This window comes from Teleopsis dalmanni, chromosome 1 (assembly GCF_002237135.1).
Source record: "Teleopsis dalmanni isolate 2A chromosome 1, ASM223713v2, whole genome shotgun sequence".
In the NCBI taxonomy this organism is placed as follows: Eukaryota; Metazoa; Arthropoda; class Insecta; order Diptera; family Diopsidae; genus Teleopsis; species Teleopsis dalmanni.
The window spans coordinates 133,786,141-133,804,093 of NC_051846.1; the positions used below are offsets into that span (position 1 = coordinate 133,786,141).

The following is a 17,953-nucleotide window of genomic DNA, read 5'->3' on the forward strand; positions in this document are numbered from 1 at the left end:
AAATTATATATATACATTTAAAATAAAGTTTTTAAAACTAAAAATTTGATTGAAAACAAATTTGTGTACATAATTACAAGTTATATATTATCATGTTAAAGACATAAACAATGAATGAATGCATATCTGACGCCTCTAGTTGTTGTGAACCGTGTAAGCTATATGAATATTTGATATTACTAGATGTGTGTAATTTTCATAATTATAATTACTATATACGGTTTACAACTTTAAAGCCCCATGTCTCAATTAACCCAACAAGAAAAATTAGCTCTAATATTGAAATTTACCAAAATTCTTTGCCAAATAGCGACATCAAGAAAATAGGAATCTCCACAATAATTCATATAATTTTTTTTTATGTTTTATTAAAGAAATTGGGTCTATCTATACATCTCACATAATTCATTATTTTATTTCAAATATAGGTATACTTTCAAACACAATCATTTAAAATTTATTTAATTTAATTAATGATTTCTAACATTTGCTCCACAATGGTTTTTATATGTTTGACAGTATCAAATAGTTGTTCCTATGTTTTTCAGATTCATTTTCGGATATTTATTTTCATCCCCAAGGCTTTTAATTACGGTTATTATAACAAAATCCTAATTTAATAACCTTCTGAGTCTTGTTAAGGGTGTTATATTTTTTCATAAAATTAAATTACGTTCGTATTTTGTAATGTTTTACCCTAAATGTAAATATCTCAAGTTGCTCAGTCTTGCTTTCAGTTGTATTTGTGTTTTTATGGGCAAAAATATGTAAAGTACAAAACAAAATAAACAAGAGCTACGAAAACAATAAAGACTTTGTAACAATTAAGTATACATTTGCCACGTTTCGCATTACAAAACGGTTTGCCTCAGCCTACAATTAGAAATGATTGCATATCTCTAGGTCACTCCATCTGTGTAAGAACATGAAATTTAAAAATTATGTTTCTAACCACTTTTTATAAGCTGTTTGCAACCGTAATTAATACAGCATAATACATTTCAAACTCATATCCCTGGGATTTATTCCGTTAACCTATTTTCCACTGACAATAAATTTTTTACTTGGACCAATAAGTAAATTAATTAAACAGTTTCTGTTTAATTACCCAAGCATTACCCAAGGCAGCTTTTGACTAACGCGAGCGTTTTCAAAAGCTTTCGTGAAGCATCGCGACCGAGAATTTATTCCTAATCTAAAAGTAGAATGTAACTTAGTTCAAGATAAAACGGTTTCAACATGTTATCAGTTAACTTATGTCTTAAAATTGAAGAGACACAATATAATGTTTATCTTTGTAGATAAAGGTGCAATAATCACACAATAGATTACATCATTTAATGACTGTAAAATTCGTTACTAGATATGAACTGCTTTCTTTAAACACGTCTTTTAACAGAAAAAAAATATTTAATAAATATCTAAAAAATTGTTGAATAAAATACCAAACTTAATAATGCCAAAATTGAATTTTATTTTAATTATTCTTAATTAGTAATTATCTATACCCTGATGCCTACTCTGAATTTGTGCTTTTATATGAGATAGAATAATTGCATTTATTCTAATGGATAGAAATCCTCTCGATAAATTGATATAGCTTTTAGTGTTTTAAGAAGAATTTTTCATTTGTCTTCAAGCAATATTTACAATTAATTTTTGAACAGATTTATTACCACTTTTTCAGTCGTATCGATAATATTTAATATAATAATATTTACAGTGCTAATCTGTATTCTACTTATGTCTTAGGACCAAGCCATTATCTTATACTTTAGCAATATTCGTTTTTTAATATATATCATACTAATTCAGTGGTTTTTGAATAGAACCCTTGTGAAATACATCTAAAAAATTTATGCTGATAAGTTTTTAAAAAAACATAAGTAAAATAGACAGAACCTAATAAGAAATTATTGATGAGTAATAATAAAAAAAGCTTTCCTCATCACAACGCGTTCGTATGAGGTGATAAAATTTAATAGTAATAAAATTTACTTTGTGAGACTTTCATAAACAAACTAAACTTTTATGTAACAACAGTAGATGTCAAACATAAACAAAAGGGCTTCTGAACGGTGTACAATAAACTAAGTTATGTTCATCACACAGCTCAAAGTTGTTTGTGTCTATGTATAGGCACATTAAGCTTATTAAAATAAAAGAACATAGAAATTCAAAACCTTACTTCAAGTATATCGAAAAATGCCGCTGCAGAGATTACCAACAGGACACACAAAACGCGTCGCCATTCGGCCAGTTCAAGACTAATCGAATAGCCAAAGTCATCGACAAGAACTACGTATGCAATAGAAACTGTCTCCAAGCTATTCAGCAAATATCAGAAAAACTGGTATGCAACAATAAAATCCCGAGTAAGAGCTTTAACTTACAAATAGCTACGCTAGCATCGAATAGCGACGTAGATGAATTCAAAGAACAAATTAGCAATCTATCATAGAAAAACGAGAAGTTGGATTCGAAAATCAAATTCTTGGACTGCAAATTGAACAAGTACAAATCGATAGAAATCCGGACAGCAGGAAAATTAAAGGGCTGTCGATTAAAGCAAAAGTGGGAATGTTATAATCAATATTCGATAGAGAATTATACTTAATTCTTGTTAGCTAATTACATAGTAATAATTGACAAAATGATTTTAATAATTTATGTGATCTATTGGTAAAAACTTGAAATGAAAATGTGATAATAGTAGGTGACTCCAATGCGCATATAGGCGAAGAGTAATATTTAAAATCTATGCGAGTATGCGAAGCTTTAAAATATCTGATCACAGATATTTAGAACAATAGACAAAGTTGAAGACAGAAATGACAAATAACTATTGGAACATTGCATCTCCTTTTTTTCCTATGTATATGTTAAATGGCCAGTGTGGTGTTCATTAGGGGTGTATCAAGATGAATGTAGGATTACTGTTTTATGAAATAGTGCGGCTGAGAATAGTTGAACGTTTTCAAGTAAGCGACATGATATACTGCGACCATCAACCGTAATAATAAATGTGGATAGTAATTGTTCGAATAAAACTAAAATACATTTGTTACCTGAACTTATATCGAAAGACAGATACAATTAATGGATCTGTACAAACACAATTTCAATGAATCTCAAATGCATGCGAAGAAAGTACATTCATATCAAATGGTGAAGATGATATCCTATAAAATTGTATGAAATAAGCAACAGAGTGTTTTCAGGGTAATTTGTTGCTAATGAATATGAAGCAAAATTGATATGATAGCGAATGTGAAGTTATAAGAACAAATTTATTAATATAGGCTTGCATTATGAATCAATGGAGGTGAACTAGCAGATTTAGATAAATAAGAGTAAGAATAAGTAGAGCATATAAAGTGTTGTGTGAAAAAAAAAAGAAAGACATATTATAAATATTATATCTCACGCAACTGATAGCGTGGAGAACACATGAAATGAATTGAACTAGATACCAAATTTTTGGCTTCTCATTTCGAAAACCAGTTAAAAAAGTAAAATAGACAACAAGTTATTCAACTGTGCGCTGTGAAGACAGATGCTCCAATATTTAATGAGGAAGCCTATTCCGTGCTCAAGATTCTAATAATAAAAAAGATAAAGTCTAGCTGAGTGCGTGAAATATGCTATTCCTAAGTTTATGTAGTGAATGGTTGAAACGTACAATTTCATATTTAAAAATGCAGTACCATCAAAACAGCAATAAAGTTCCATCTCCCATAGTAAAACAAAATGACGCAAATAATGTTGGAAATTATAAAGAAATGGCATTTCTAAATTCATCAGCAAAAATATTTCAAGCCTTCTGCATAATAAAATTGAGAATTGAGTAGACAATAATAACATTAGTAGAATTCCAACCTGAATTTCGTAAAGATAACTACATGATTGTAAATATTTTTGTCCTCACTAGTGTATCCCAAAATTTTATTCCAAAATCCAGTAAATTGTGTTTTATATAGACTTCAAAGCACGTTCAGCACAATACAAATAGTTGTAAACTTTTTATAAATTTCTTTATAATGTAAAAACTAAGAGGCTAATATAATATACATATTTCGTATTCTTATTTTGGTTTGCATTACCTTTTTCTTATTTGACATCATTTTATTAAAAAATATTAATATTTTTTGTTAGATTACTAGTTGAATACTACATTTAACTCTTTTTTGTTTATTCTTAAACATAAAATATATTGTAACCGGGAAAATAGGAGGAGAAAAATGTGTTTTGGATTATATATTTATTTATAATAAGCATTACTTATTTTAAAAAAAAATGAAAGAAATTCTTAATATTATGAACTAAATTTTAAATTGTGTTTAATAATATTTTTTCATTGTCTATATGCAGGTAGCTGAAAAAACATCGAAATTTAAAGTGGACACCGAAGGAAGTAGCAACAGATCAAAATCATCGCACTCAACGTCACGAAAGCCATCACGTGAAAAACGTCCCTCAATGATTGGAGAAATGTGCAGCAGTGGCAGTGGCCAACGCATACGTAATTCGTATGGCAACATTCATGGATATCACACAAATCGTTGTCACTTTGGTTCAAATCGTGCTGTTAGTCTAGATCAGTATAGTACAAATAACCGTCGTCTGTCAGATGGCCTGCAACAAGTCATTTCAGATAGTAACGTTTTTTATAATCATCAAAATCGTGGCAGTATTGAAACAACAGTGGGCGTATGTCGACTAGTAGAAGATCTAAATATGAATGCCACAGGTATTGTTAATTCAATGCAAACTGGACCTTTGCAGGTGAATCCCAATACAGTGCCAAATATTGATTGTTCCAACTCTCAAAATACGCTACCAATGACCACCACTGCCGCAGCAAACTTCAACAATATAAACACATCATCCAATGGAAATATTTCACCTACACAAGCACTACAATTGAAACAGCATTGCTGCGCGGCAGCTGCTGCAGCTGCCGCATCAACAGCTAATTCAAATGGCATAAGTTCCATTATTGGAAGTACCACTACAGCTACAACCAAAACTAGTTGGAAAACGCGTTTGAAGCAATTTTCTGACTATTTTGGTTTTTCATTTGATAAAAGTTCCAAACGCTTTGGCAGTACACGAAGTAGTCCATGCTCGATACGTAATAACAACGCAATAACTCAGGGTACAATCAGTGGCACAATCGATCCACTAACCGGTAAGCCGAGTGTCTGTTGTACCATTTCGAATAATTTGCAGTCGCCAGGCTTACGACATAAGCACCCAACACATCAAGATATAATCAATGCTGGTCGATTGAGAGCCTACAGTCTCGATGTGCCATGCAGTCGAAGCAATCCACGGTATAGTAGCAGCAGTGGCGGTGGTGGTGACAGTAGTCGCAAATCATCCCGTCACGACGGCGCTTATGCTGATGACAACAACAGTAACAATACTTTGCATAGCAGTGGTGGTATTGGTAGTGAAATGCCAACATGCCAACCTCCTCCCATACGTATTGGCAGTATTGATGCCAGTGACACAATTCTTATTACTACGGGTCTACCACGTGTAATTACGCCTGCTAACCTAGGCGAAGCAGAACCAAGTCTTAGCATTGATTTGGGTATGGTCAGTGCTTCTTCTTCCGATCCGCCAAAAATTTGACAACGGGGGAGCTCAGAAACAACTACGAATTCGCTCTCAAATAATGGTGCATTTGCTGCACTATTGCAGCAACAGCAGGAACAACAAGGAACACTGCAGCAATTGCAACACAGTTCAAGCTGCAACGTCTCATCCATATCGATGACACTTTGGTCAGCCATTGGTCAGCGGTTGAGTGCGCTTGTATGTCATTGTTGCGAGCGAAAATTACCAGAACCGGAAAATGTGTGAACCACTCAAAACAAAAGTAAACTTTTCCAATGCTGTTGAGATTTGCTTCTGCATGTTTGTTAGCGCAGTTTTACAAAATTATAACGTTATAATTATAACTTTTAGTTTTTATTTTAGTTCTGTCAATGCAAATGATTTTAAGGTAAAAATTTGTAAAACAGAATAATACTAATTATTTATTTACTTAATTTCACAAAGCACATTATTCATTTTCACCCCCTTACTTGTTTAATATATTTTTATTATTTTAAGTTTTAGTTCATCTAATAAGCAAATGTTTTAAAATTTGTTAAAGTATTTCTTTGTTAAATAAATCAGAAAAAAGCTTATCGTGAAGTTTTTAAGTTAAGGCACTGTTATGTTAAATTACTTCTTTGGTTTATAATATAGTTTTAAATTTCAAATACAATTACTTGAAAACATGGTTTCTTATTGTTTTTTTTTTTTGCTTTTTCATTAGCCGCGGCATCATTCATTTTCACATTTCTTCTACTTTACTTTTCCCGTTTTCCAAAGGACGCAATTATTAACGTCCTTTAATTAATTCCCATCGTTTTTATTTGCTATCTATCATTTAAACAAAAAAAGAAAACTATGAACTAAGGGAAGCCAAACAATAGTTCAGAAAAATGAAACGTTTACAAATCTAAGCAGTTCCCAATTTCTTCCGCAACGAAGGAAAAATATGCAAAAATATGGGAAAACGAGATATGATTTCATTTTGGTGAATTAAACGTTCGCGGGCGGAACAACAACTTAATCAGAAAAAACAAAACAACTCACAAACAACAGAAGTCAAATGTGATTTTAGGCATGGAAAAGTACTGTTTCAAATTTCAACCGGCATTGGCAACATATGCTGCTCCGTCGTACACAAACCAGCATAATGCGAACAAAATAGCTGCCAACGAGTTAAATGTTCTTATATTAGTTTCTGTCTCCAGTCCTTTGTAGCAGAGCAACGAAATAATTGCAATAGCCGTTTGGAAGAATTTGTTTGTGTGAATTTGTCTCGTTATTGCGTGGTTACGTTGAGAATGACATATATGAAAGATACGCTCATATGTGGCAAAATTTCATTGCATACTTATTGGCATTTCAGTATTTTTATGTTCATAACGAATAAAAAATGTCTCAGTCGCCCCTTAGGGTTAACTTTTATTACTACAATCAACACTGAGCTGGAGAATACACAAATAAACTGAGGATGTCGCTAATGTAGTCATAAAGGTATCCATAAAATATGAGTACCATTTAGATGCGGTCATATTTTTTAGGTTAGACTTTAGGTAGAGGAAACTGAAACAAATTAACGATTAATAATATAATTATAATTTAAAGGGGTTTCTGTATATTTATTTTAATTTAAATATGCAAAATTACTTAGGAAAAACTGTATATAAATGAGTTCGTTTTTATTTTCCTGGTTTGTGTTTATTAGATTTAATACAATATTTAATACTCCAAATAATAAACAATATTTATCTATTGTATAAGGATAGGTTTATATGCATGTATCTCATCAGGCTCCTTGATATCATAGTTTTTCCTAAAAAATTAACTTTTAATTGATTTACTATTTGCTCATATAGTTATTTTATATACTAAAACGTGAAGAAAAAAATTTTAAGACCAAAAAATATTGCTTAATGAGTAAATATTGTGCCTTGTAAAACTTGAAAACCTACTGAACTAATAACTAATATGAGTAGCAATACAGAATCACCCATTGAAAATCCTTAATAAGGCGATAAAAAAATATTTATATTACAGAGTAGCTACAGATACAGTGATATTGGCAAATAGTTCATTACTTCCAAATTGATGAAAAAATATTACCACAAAATTTTATTTCTAAATATAAGTTTTTTTGAAAATATCAATATTTCATTGAACATTGATGTACTCCAATTTCTTCTTGTACGTTTTTTATATAGATAGAAAAGTGTTGAGGTTGAAAATTATTACAGATGCAAATAAGCATGTTTTGTGCAAGAACCGCTGACGATACTCTCAATCTAATATTTTGCGGGTTTAATCCGTTCTTAAACGTTTCATAATCGGTTAGTATTTTTGCATTTGTTTCTTTTTCTTTTGATTTTTTTGTAACTATGTGATATAAAGTATTTATCAATTACATAGATATCACAATAGTCTTAAATTTTGTATTTGCTAGTGATTTTACTTTTCTCTATGTTCAACATCGCCATAACCCTCCTGCTTAATATGATTTCTTGATAGTTTGTTATATAGTTCCTAAACTTGGGTTATAAAATATTATACAAATAAGCAGTTTTATATAACTTTAGTCATAAATTCATTCCATACAATATAAAAAATAATTGCGTCTTCATTTGCTCTTCCTTTGTTATTCAACAAGAAAATCGATCATCTTGAAGTCAAGCGGATTGTTGTTCTCTTAAAACTTTGAAATCCAAATGTTCCATTCATTTACTATTGAAACTAATGCTTTCGGGTTTCGATATAATACAGATATATTAAATTATAGCCATATAAAAAATGTAAGAATACGAACAAGAACAAAATTCCAATTAATCTCTGCCCACGGTGACGATGCTACATGTGCCTAAAACTTAAATAGCAGACAGCAGTGACTCCCAGTGCTATATTAGAACTAAGAACAGATAAATAGAAACATAGACCGCCAAAATCTTGAATAATAATAATTTATACTAAACTCTCAAATATTTACAATGTAAGTATAATTTAAAGAGTTTTTAAAGAAATTTAAAGAGAGCTGGCGAAGCGAACATTGTTAAATTACTCTCTACCACATAAAAGGACTTAAAAGTATTACATGAAACCATCCAATTAGTCACTCAGTATCCTTATGAACTCCGAAATCCACTTTACAAAAAGTTCATACTGTTTTCAATAATATTTTCCTTCTATTAGTTAACGGTTCCATAAGGATTTCAAGTTTTACACAAATTTTTTATCCATAAGTTTGCTTTGAAGAGACTAAGTAAAACTTTTGTTAAGGGACTATTGCAAATGAAAACTAAAAAAAGAATAAAATTGAAGTGCTAACTATATATATAATAGAAGATACGATGCACCAGCTGCAGAAGTTTCTCACTTCAAGGTACGAACGAGATGTCAATGCTGCAGAAATGTTGCCCATGCACAAACGAATCTCAGTGGGAAAATATGTGCATGCGTCATTGGAGCAGCGTTTTGAATATTATTTTATTTTACTCGTTTCGTTTTGCATATTCTACATTGTATCTTTTAAGTTGTATTTTGTGTTTTGTGTTCTTATAATTTGCTCTTTTTACAATTTACAACAGAAAAGCATCACGACAAAAATGTCACGCATATTATACGGTGGAACTGACACTTCCGGTAACGGTGCAATGAGCATCCCGCTGAGAATTTTAAGTGGCAAATTACAATTTGGCATAAATATTTTTGAATTTTATTTAAACTTAACACAGGACTATACCTAATATTTAAAACGATGCAACTACATGTTATACAAAAAAAAACTTGATTAAAAATCAAATTGTAAAAGTTTAACCACCAAAATCATTCATTCGAATTAACCTCAGAATAATGAATATTATTTACATAATCAAAAGAACAAGAAATGTTTTTTTTTAATAATCGACATATCTTACATTGAAAGATATCTTATGTTGTAAGATTGTCAGCATTTTTAGATTTCTAAACATATGAAATGAAACTTGCAACAACCAAACTGAATCATGGATTTTAGATGATATTGAATGAATTATTTTAGCTAAACTTAAACTTAAGATTATGAAATAATGATCAATGTAACTAAAATGTATTAGAAAAATCCAGTAAACTCATTTAATTACAATATTTATAGTCGTAAGAATAACTAAAATTAATAAAAAGACACATTGAATGTATGTACGTCAAGAGCGTATTTTGTAGCTAGGTTTATATAGATGATAAGATATATTCCTGCTAAAATGAATTTATTTTACAAATAACTAAAGAATTTTTAGGATTCTATGAATTTTTCATTATTCGTTTTTTTAGTTTTTTAATTTTATTCAATTTATTTTTATTGAAACACTTAATTATTTAGATATTATTTAAAATTTTTAATGTTGACATTGCTTTGGGAAAATGTGTTCAGAGTTTTTTAGTTAAAATTACAATTTATTTTTATTATTTTTGTGTAGAATTCCTTTTTAGAGTTCTCTTTACCGGTCAGAGATCATGAAAGTATATAAAACTTCCGTTATCATTATGAACGCTGGTGCATGAAAAAGAATTCCATTTGAGCTATTTCGACTTTCCTTTAATTTTTTTTTTTACTTCAACAGCAACGATAGCTAACAATGTTTTCTCAGACGAATACTACTCTAAATATGTTGCGTAGTACCATTTCCTGTCAGAATTTCCTGTTTTTCGCAAGAAAATATGGAATGAGTATTGAATTCTTACACTTGAATTCTTCAATCATGATAACTATATAATTAACTGAGAAACAAATATACTACGCAGTGATAACAGTCAACAGAATTTATAAAAGAATTTAATTTGTAAAATTCTAGACTCACGTAACACTTAATGTTACATGGATTGTTCCATGGATCACAAAGACTTTTCTTATGTTCTGATGGGATTCATTTTAATTTTATTGGTTTTTTTTTCAAATACTTCCTGGTCATCTACGTTATAAACCTTAATGCTTTTGTTCTTTGCCACATGATACTTTCTTGTTTAATGAACAATGAACTCATTGTTAAGGGACAGGGATGCTTTTAAATTCTTTTTTTACAGCGTACACCCTATTTATGTGATAGGTGGGTTAAAATTTTGTTACAAGATCTGCAATTCTGAAAGCACTATCTACGGTGTGCATGTTTTGCAAGCGTTAGGCTGGATGCAGTTTTAAAAGTAATAATGGGGTTATTTGGTCTATTGATATTCTTTCACGCTCATAGAATAGTTCAGAATATTTTATTTTATAATTTCCTTTTTCTAATTTTTTCGTTAAATGTTTTAATATAAACTTCAAGCCACATTTTCGAATCTGTTCTTAAATCAATCGTATACAGCATACGCACCTGTTCCGATTACTCTGTACCTTTAACATTTCGGTAAATATGCAGTAGTCAACAGTTTGCCATTTACTTCTTCATGTCTATAAGATGCCATGTCTATATGGATAGATGTGAATCCATAAAGAAGAAAAAAAAAACAAAATGATGATAAATTTTGTTACTCCAATTAGATCTGAACTCTAATAAATGACTGATTGTCTAAAAAGATATGCACATGTTACGTATTACCTTCTAAAAATAAGAATAATGGATACTGACAGAAGCAGATTTTGTGACAAGAAGAATGACCTTTTTCACGGCCCTGTCTATAGCCGGGGTATAACTCAGCGAGTATACCAGGGGTACGTTAAAGATATTTTGAAGAAGAAACAGGAGACACTGTGTTTCGTATTTTTTTTATGTTGTTTATTAAAGTAGATGACGATTTTATAAATTATACAGAATCACAAATAGGAATCGTTGAATCGATGAAATGTTGTATTCGATGAGAGTACTCATTTTAATCGCTTCTCTTACACTTTCATTGCAACAGGCGACTGGACTTAGACTTTCGCTTTTTCTTGATTTAATTGACTTCTTTAATACTTTCATTCCAGCCTCAAGTACTTTTTTATTTTGTATCTCCGTCAATCCTCAACCAAAGCACGAATATACGGATTTCTTTATTTATTTATATATTTATTTATATATTTATTTATATATTTATTTACATATTTCAAACTCCTACCTGAATTATTGTGATTACATCATAATTAGGATAATAATAGGTTTAATTTAAGCCCAGCATATACTTAGCACTGGAATTTGTATAATTTTTCTACTAATACTTTTCTCAGTAAATAGTCTTTTCTAAGTTAATCATTTTAAAATTAAAAATTCTTGCTAAAAATTCTATCTACATTAAATGCTATTGACTGTTTGTAATTAGGTACATACGAGTATAGAAAGTTAGTCTTTTAAATTCTATTCCATATGTAGGGAAAGAGCGGTAAGCGCTCTATAAATAACTTTAGATATTGTCATATTTCAATCAATATAAAAATTCCTACATTGTTTATTATAGTTCATCAACGTTTTTCATCAATGAAAGTTTTATATACAGTTATTTATCTTTTAAAAATATAAAAAATTCAATTCGTTATATTAAAATGTTAAATTTAGTTTATATATATTTATCAAGGCTTTAATTATTTATTTATTTAGCTTTAATTATATATTTTTTAAATAATTGACATTTTTTTATTATTATGAATTCTCTAATGATTTGTTTTATACATGAACATTACTACTTTGTCTAATAACAAAAAGACTTAAGCTTGAATTTAAACTTTTAAATCTATTCAAACGATTTACCTTAAAATGAAGTATTTAAATACAATATAATATACATAATTATATACAAAATTAATTATATACATATTAAAATTTGTTGGTGTGAGTATTATTAGCATATTTATAAGTCAATTAATGAACTTCCCTTAAGAAATTATTATAAATATTTAAATTATATATTCCAAATTGCAGACAACAATTTGGAGAAAATATTTTATTTTAAAATCCAAGAAGCACTTAAAATATTAAACTAAGTTTAATTTAAATGTTTTTGAATAATGTATTTAAAAAAGTACATTAAAAATATATAATCTTATGTGTACTCGAACAATTTTGGACCAAGTACATACGCTAGGAAAAAGGATAATATTTAAATCTCAAATAATCTAAAGGAACACAAAGATAAAGAAAATTTATATTTAACAAAGTAAATACTTGTATGTCTATTAAATTTTTTAACTAAGAAGCAACTCTAAATAACATAAGCTACATTTAACAGACAGTAGATATTTTATATTTATGTACATGTATGTGTCTGTAGTCAAATTTATCTCTTAATCAATTTCTCTCCTAACGGTTTCCTTTTGAACTAAATTTGAACTGAATTGAATACATATGCACTGTATTGTCTGGCCTAATTGTGGACAGCCAAAACGGAAGGAATATAATACATACTAGTTTCTAAAGTTAGAAATATGTATATTTGAAATTAAGACGCTTTAAAGAAAATTTTTATTATTTACTTAGCCCAAATCGTTCAACTAAAACCCCGAACGACCGACCACCTTCCATCAATCTGGTGAAATATGAGACTATAACTTCTTTTCAAACTTCATATTAGCAGACCAAGAAACTAGACGTCTACTCTTATACAGCAACAAACGAAATTACTACTTACATTTAGTTAGCTATAGACTTAAAGAAATAAATGTACGTTTAAAATAATTATTTGTAGTTAAAAATAATAAAGCAAAACTCTTGTTATTATTATAAGAACACAAAAAAAAAACAAAATTTCACGAAACAATAAAATTTTAATATATAATTTGCATTCAAAATGACATATATGGTACTAATATGTATTACTTTAAATAAAATATACATACTAAAAAATATGTATATTAAAATAATTATAAACAATATCGAAAGTGTAAAAGAAGAATATTGCATATTTCCACATATACACCTTTATTTACATGAATTTGTTTAAATATTTATTTATTACTAATAAGCAAATTATATATATTTACACATATACATATATAAAAAAATGTGTTTTTAAATCAAAAAACTACAACTTATGTATTGTAATAAACTTAATTAAATCAAAAGCTCTTCAGATTTCAAACGGAATTTTTAACTGTGAAAATTTGATAGAATAAACATTAATAAACTAAACTAAACTTATATTGTATTACATACATACATACATATATGAAATGATCTTGAGTACAATAGTAGTATTTATGTGCAGTGTGTTACGCATTTGCGTCATTATAAAATATAATTTGGATAAAAAAAATCTGAAACACATCTTTCAACAATAATATATTATAAGGTCAACTCAATTCACCCTCAATCAATAAAACCAATAAATTACACCTTATAAGTAAATAATTGTAAAATACATTCGATACATTCGATACATACTTATATGACCCAAATAAAGTAAATATGTGAAAAATAACTCAGTGCAATTATTTATATTTTTTAGTCGTCAAACAAAAAAAAAAGTCAAAGTATTGTCAGAACAAGACAAATTCATTGAAAGGTATGTTAAGATGTCCCTATCTCAATTGGCTACAATAGCTCTAACACAGACTTCAATCTAGAGTTCAGACGGCTGCACTTTAGATAGCGTAGTTTCTCTTAACACACTAGACACATAGACTGACGGCTTCAAAATAAGTAAAAGAATCGGCGGAGGAGTGTTTTTCTGTAAATAAAGTGTTAGCTTCTTGAGTCAACGTACGAACTATTTCAGTGTCTTTCAGGGAGAAGAAATGAGGATTTAATACATAGCCCTTTGCAAGAAGATTCTTAATGTAAATATCGTAATCTAAAATATCCAGTAAGCGCTATAGGCACATTATTAACAGTTCGAAAATGCTTATTATTTCTTAACGTCCTAGCTAGGTGTGTCAGTATCCAACTCGCATAGACACAAGAATATGTCAGGTACTTACAGGCCAGACGAGCTTGGCAAGGCAAACACTCTGTTTCCGGATATTTGTTTTTTTGATATTGGTATCCCATTAGCAATGGCCAAGCTGACAATTAAACAATTGTATCTAAGTATAGCTAAACAAACTTTGTCGAGTGAAAACTCTTGTCAAATCTCAAGATCGACCTGACGCAAAATGGACACAAAACGAACAAGTTAGTTGCTTCACCGTAACCAATATTACAATATAGGTGCTGAGACATCAATCTGTACTTAGAAATATGCTATGTGACTGGGTCTATCTTATAACGACTTTTGCTCTAAAAAAGGATATTCGTGGAAAAAATTATATTGATCACTCCAGAATTGGATATACCTGTGTAACAAACCGATACTTCAGATTCATCATATTATACAATATTATACATATATATGAATAGAGATGTCAGTATCCATATATTACACATTATACCAATACACATTGATATATATATGCCTTATGAACTTATGAATATGAACTTATTCGTTCTTTTCTTGAATTCCCGCGCTTATCTAATCGGCAATTTTTTTTCACGCTGGCAACACTATTATACACATTCTGTCAAAGTTTAACGCATATCGTATAAATAGTTTTTGTTTGGCGTCTATATAAAGAACTCGAAAAATGTTTGTCGATTTTTAGCTGAATTTCATTTAAAAAAAGCGTCGTTGTGGTGTGATCAGAGATATAATTTTTAACGCAGATAAAATTTGAGTTTGACTATGAATTTGACATACCCACCAAACAACAATCGACCGAATGGTGCTTCGAAGGTGTGCCAAAACCGAAAAGAAAACGCCAAAGTCAGTCCAAAATCAAGGTTATGCTGACTGTTTTCTTCGATATTCGTGGTGTGGTGCACTATGAATTCCTTCCGGACAGTCAAATGGTCAAACGGTAAATAAGAAGTATTATTTTACCGTTATGCGTCGTTTGCGTGGAAGGAAAACTCATGGATTTTACACCACAATAACGCAGCGTAGGTTCACACAGCTTTGGTTGTGTCGCAGTTTTTTGCCAAAAACTCCACCAATAGCATCAATCAAGCACCGTACTCTCCAGATATGGCCCCGTGTGACTTTTTCCTCTTTCCCTAACTCAAATTGCCATTGCGAGGAACGCGTTTTGAGACCATAGAGGCTATATCTTCGGCCTATAAAACTTGTATGGTAAATTGAATCAAGCATTGGCATGCATGTATTGCCGCAGGAGGAGAGTACTTTGAAGGGATAATAAAAAAAATTATTAAAAATTAAAATTTTGTGTGTTTTTTTAACTTCTCGTTCTTTTTTGATCAAATGGTATATATATTTTTATTTCATATTTCTATTACTTTATTTTATTTCTTTACAAACTACTTAATCACACCACTCAACCTTGTCATCAATAAAAGAAATAAAATATCAAGTGACATGAAATGAATTCCATTGCATAAATGTAATAAGAAATAGGTCCATTTTGCTTGAAATAGGCGTTTCCATTAGGACTTTGTCAAAGATATTATTAGGTAATAAAATGATATGAGTCACCATTTTTCTTTGGAACTAGTTTAAAATCTAGTTTATTTAGTTTTCTACCTGTCTTATATTTTACTTACGAAAAATTTGCATATTAACTGATATGTATTGTGTGTTACATAAAATCTATATATTCCTACCCAATAACCTAAATGTTTTATGGTATATGATATACAGATACTCTTAAACAATTTTTATTGTTCTATACTGTATTATATAAAAAAAAATTTCAAACCTTATTTTTTACTTTTATTGGCAATACAAATCACCCATCCGCAATAAAATATTATACCTATGTAACTCATCCCCTAATATTAAATATGCATCAATAAATGCATACACAATTTCTTTATTTAAAAACACAAACAAAATACATGCAATACAAATGCAAGCAAAATATTGTCTTCTTCTTATGCACACGAAGCAACAACAATGCACATTAAAAACGTTTCGAAATCGTTTTTACCTTCGTGAAAATTATCCTTTTTTTTTTTAATGTACTGTTCGTTTAGTGTTTTTCTATCAAAGTTGACAAAGATACACTATGTTCGGTACTGTAGTGTTTGTTTTCGTTCACTGGTTTCGGATATAAGCAATACACTACGATACTGTACTGTTTATTTTCGTTCACTGAATTATCACCATTTTCATTTTTAAACAAATAAGTGATGTTGATAAAGTAGCTCTTTTGTCGCAAAATGTTTACCATTTGATTGGTAAACACCATGCGATTTTCCATGCGACGTGAAATCTGTATTTTAAGCTTCTTCAGACACGGTATATTTCGATATGTGCACAGCGTGAACACTCCTAATATTTAGTCTGTTTAAAATTCGGAAAGGGAAGGCAAATAAACGTGTAACAATTAATATTGTTATTTGGTGGATTTTAACCAATTCTTCAGATACGTCGTAACATAAATCTATCGAGAAGTACCCACATTTCTTTCAGCTGCTCATGTAAGTCTTGGTCAGTATAAATGAATAAAAAACTACGTTGGAAAAGATCTTAAAAAATTTATTAAGTATTTTATAATTTTGTTAAATTCAATATAAAACATAAAAATTTTTAACATAAAACATATGTTTAATATAAAAATTTAAAAACCTTGGTATTGTAAAAGTATATTGATCATTTTTTTACAAATCAGACACCTTTTTGACCTTATGATGTCCGATTTGGTTGAAATATTTTTTAATAGCTCCTTTTTTAAATAAAAAGACCCGTATCTCGGGAAAAAAATTTTATAATACAAAATTATTAATCCAATACTTGTTTATTGATGTATAATACTTTTATACATCAGTTTTAAAATTGCGCCTTGTGTCAGGTGGAATTTTTAAAATTGCGAGCATCTCCAAGAAGTATCGTTTACGATGATTCTTTTTTTGGTGTAGAATTTTGACATTTTCTAAATCTGGCTCATGGTGTGTGGAAATACAATGTGAAGCATGGGCTGTTTTGGCTTCCACACCGACCTCATTTTTTATGCTCTGTTTATGTCCAGCCATTCTTGTTTTTAATTTATTTTTTGTCGTCCCAACATATAGGTATATGTTCGCAAACGTCGTACCCGTCACCTTTGCAATTGATTTGGTGTACTTATTTTGGTTTTCACAGGAAAAAATTTGTAGTTTTTTTTCTTAGGAGAAATGAACCCATGGGGTTTTTGCCAAAATCCGTACAGTTTGTAATAGAATGACCTATATGCACTGATATTAACATATTTATTTTTTTTTTATATGTTGCATAAATAAGAATTATTTGTATAAATAAAAAAAAATATTTTCTGAATAATAAACGTAATTTATTCTATACTTTTCTCAATTAATTTTTATTTGAATTTTGCATATTTAATAAATTTCGAAAAACCTTGTTCATTGCAATAGAATTCAAAAATTTTATACCAAAAATAAACAATTAATTGAATTTAAACTGAAAATAATTTGACCTCACTGCCCTG

At 29.5% G+C, this 17,953-nt stretch overlaps 1 protein-coding gene across 1 annotated transcript in view; it reads left to right on the forward strand.

Moving 5' to 3' along the window:
* Nucleotides 1-6,081, forward strand: part of LOC119668811 (high affinity cGMP-specific 3',5'-cyclic phosphodiesterase 9A-like) — a gene marked incomplete at its 5' end in the record, with an annotated part of 242,153 nt that extends 236,072 nt beyond the window's left edge. Inside the window, 1 exon segment of the mRNA XM_038078457.1 lies at nt 4,372-6,081. Coding sequence (XP_037934385.1) covers nt 4,372-5,640 — 1,269 coding nt within the window. The 3' untranslated portion in view covers nt 5,641-6,081.
* Nucleotides 6,082-17,953: the final 11,872 nt, after the last annotated feature.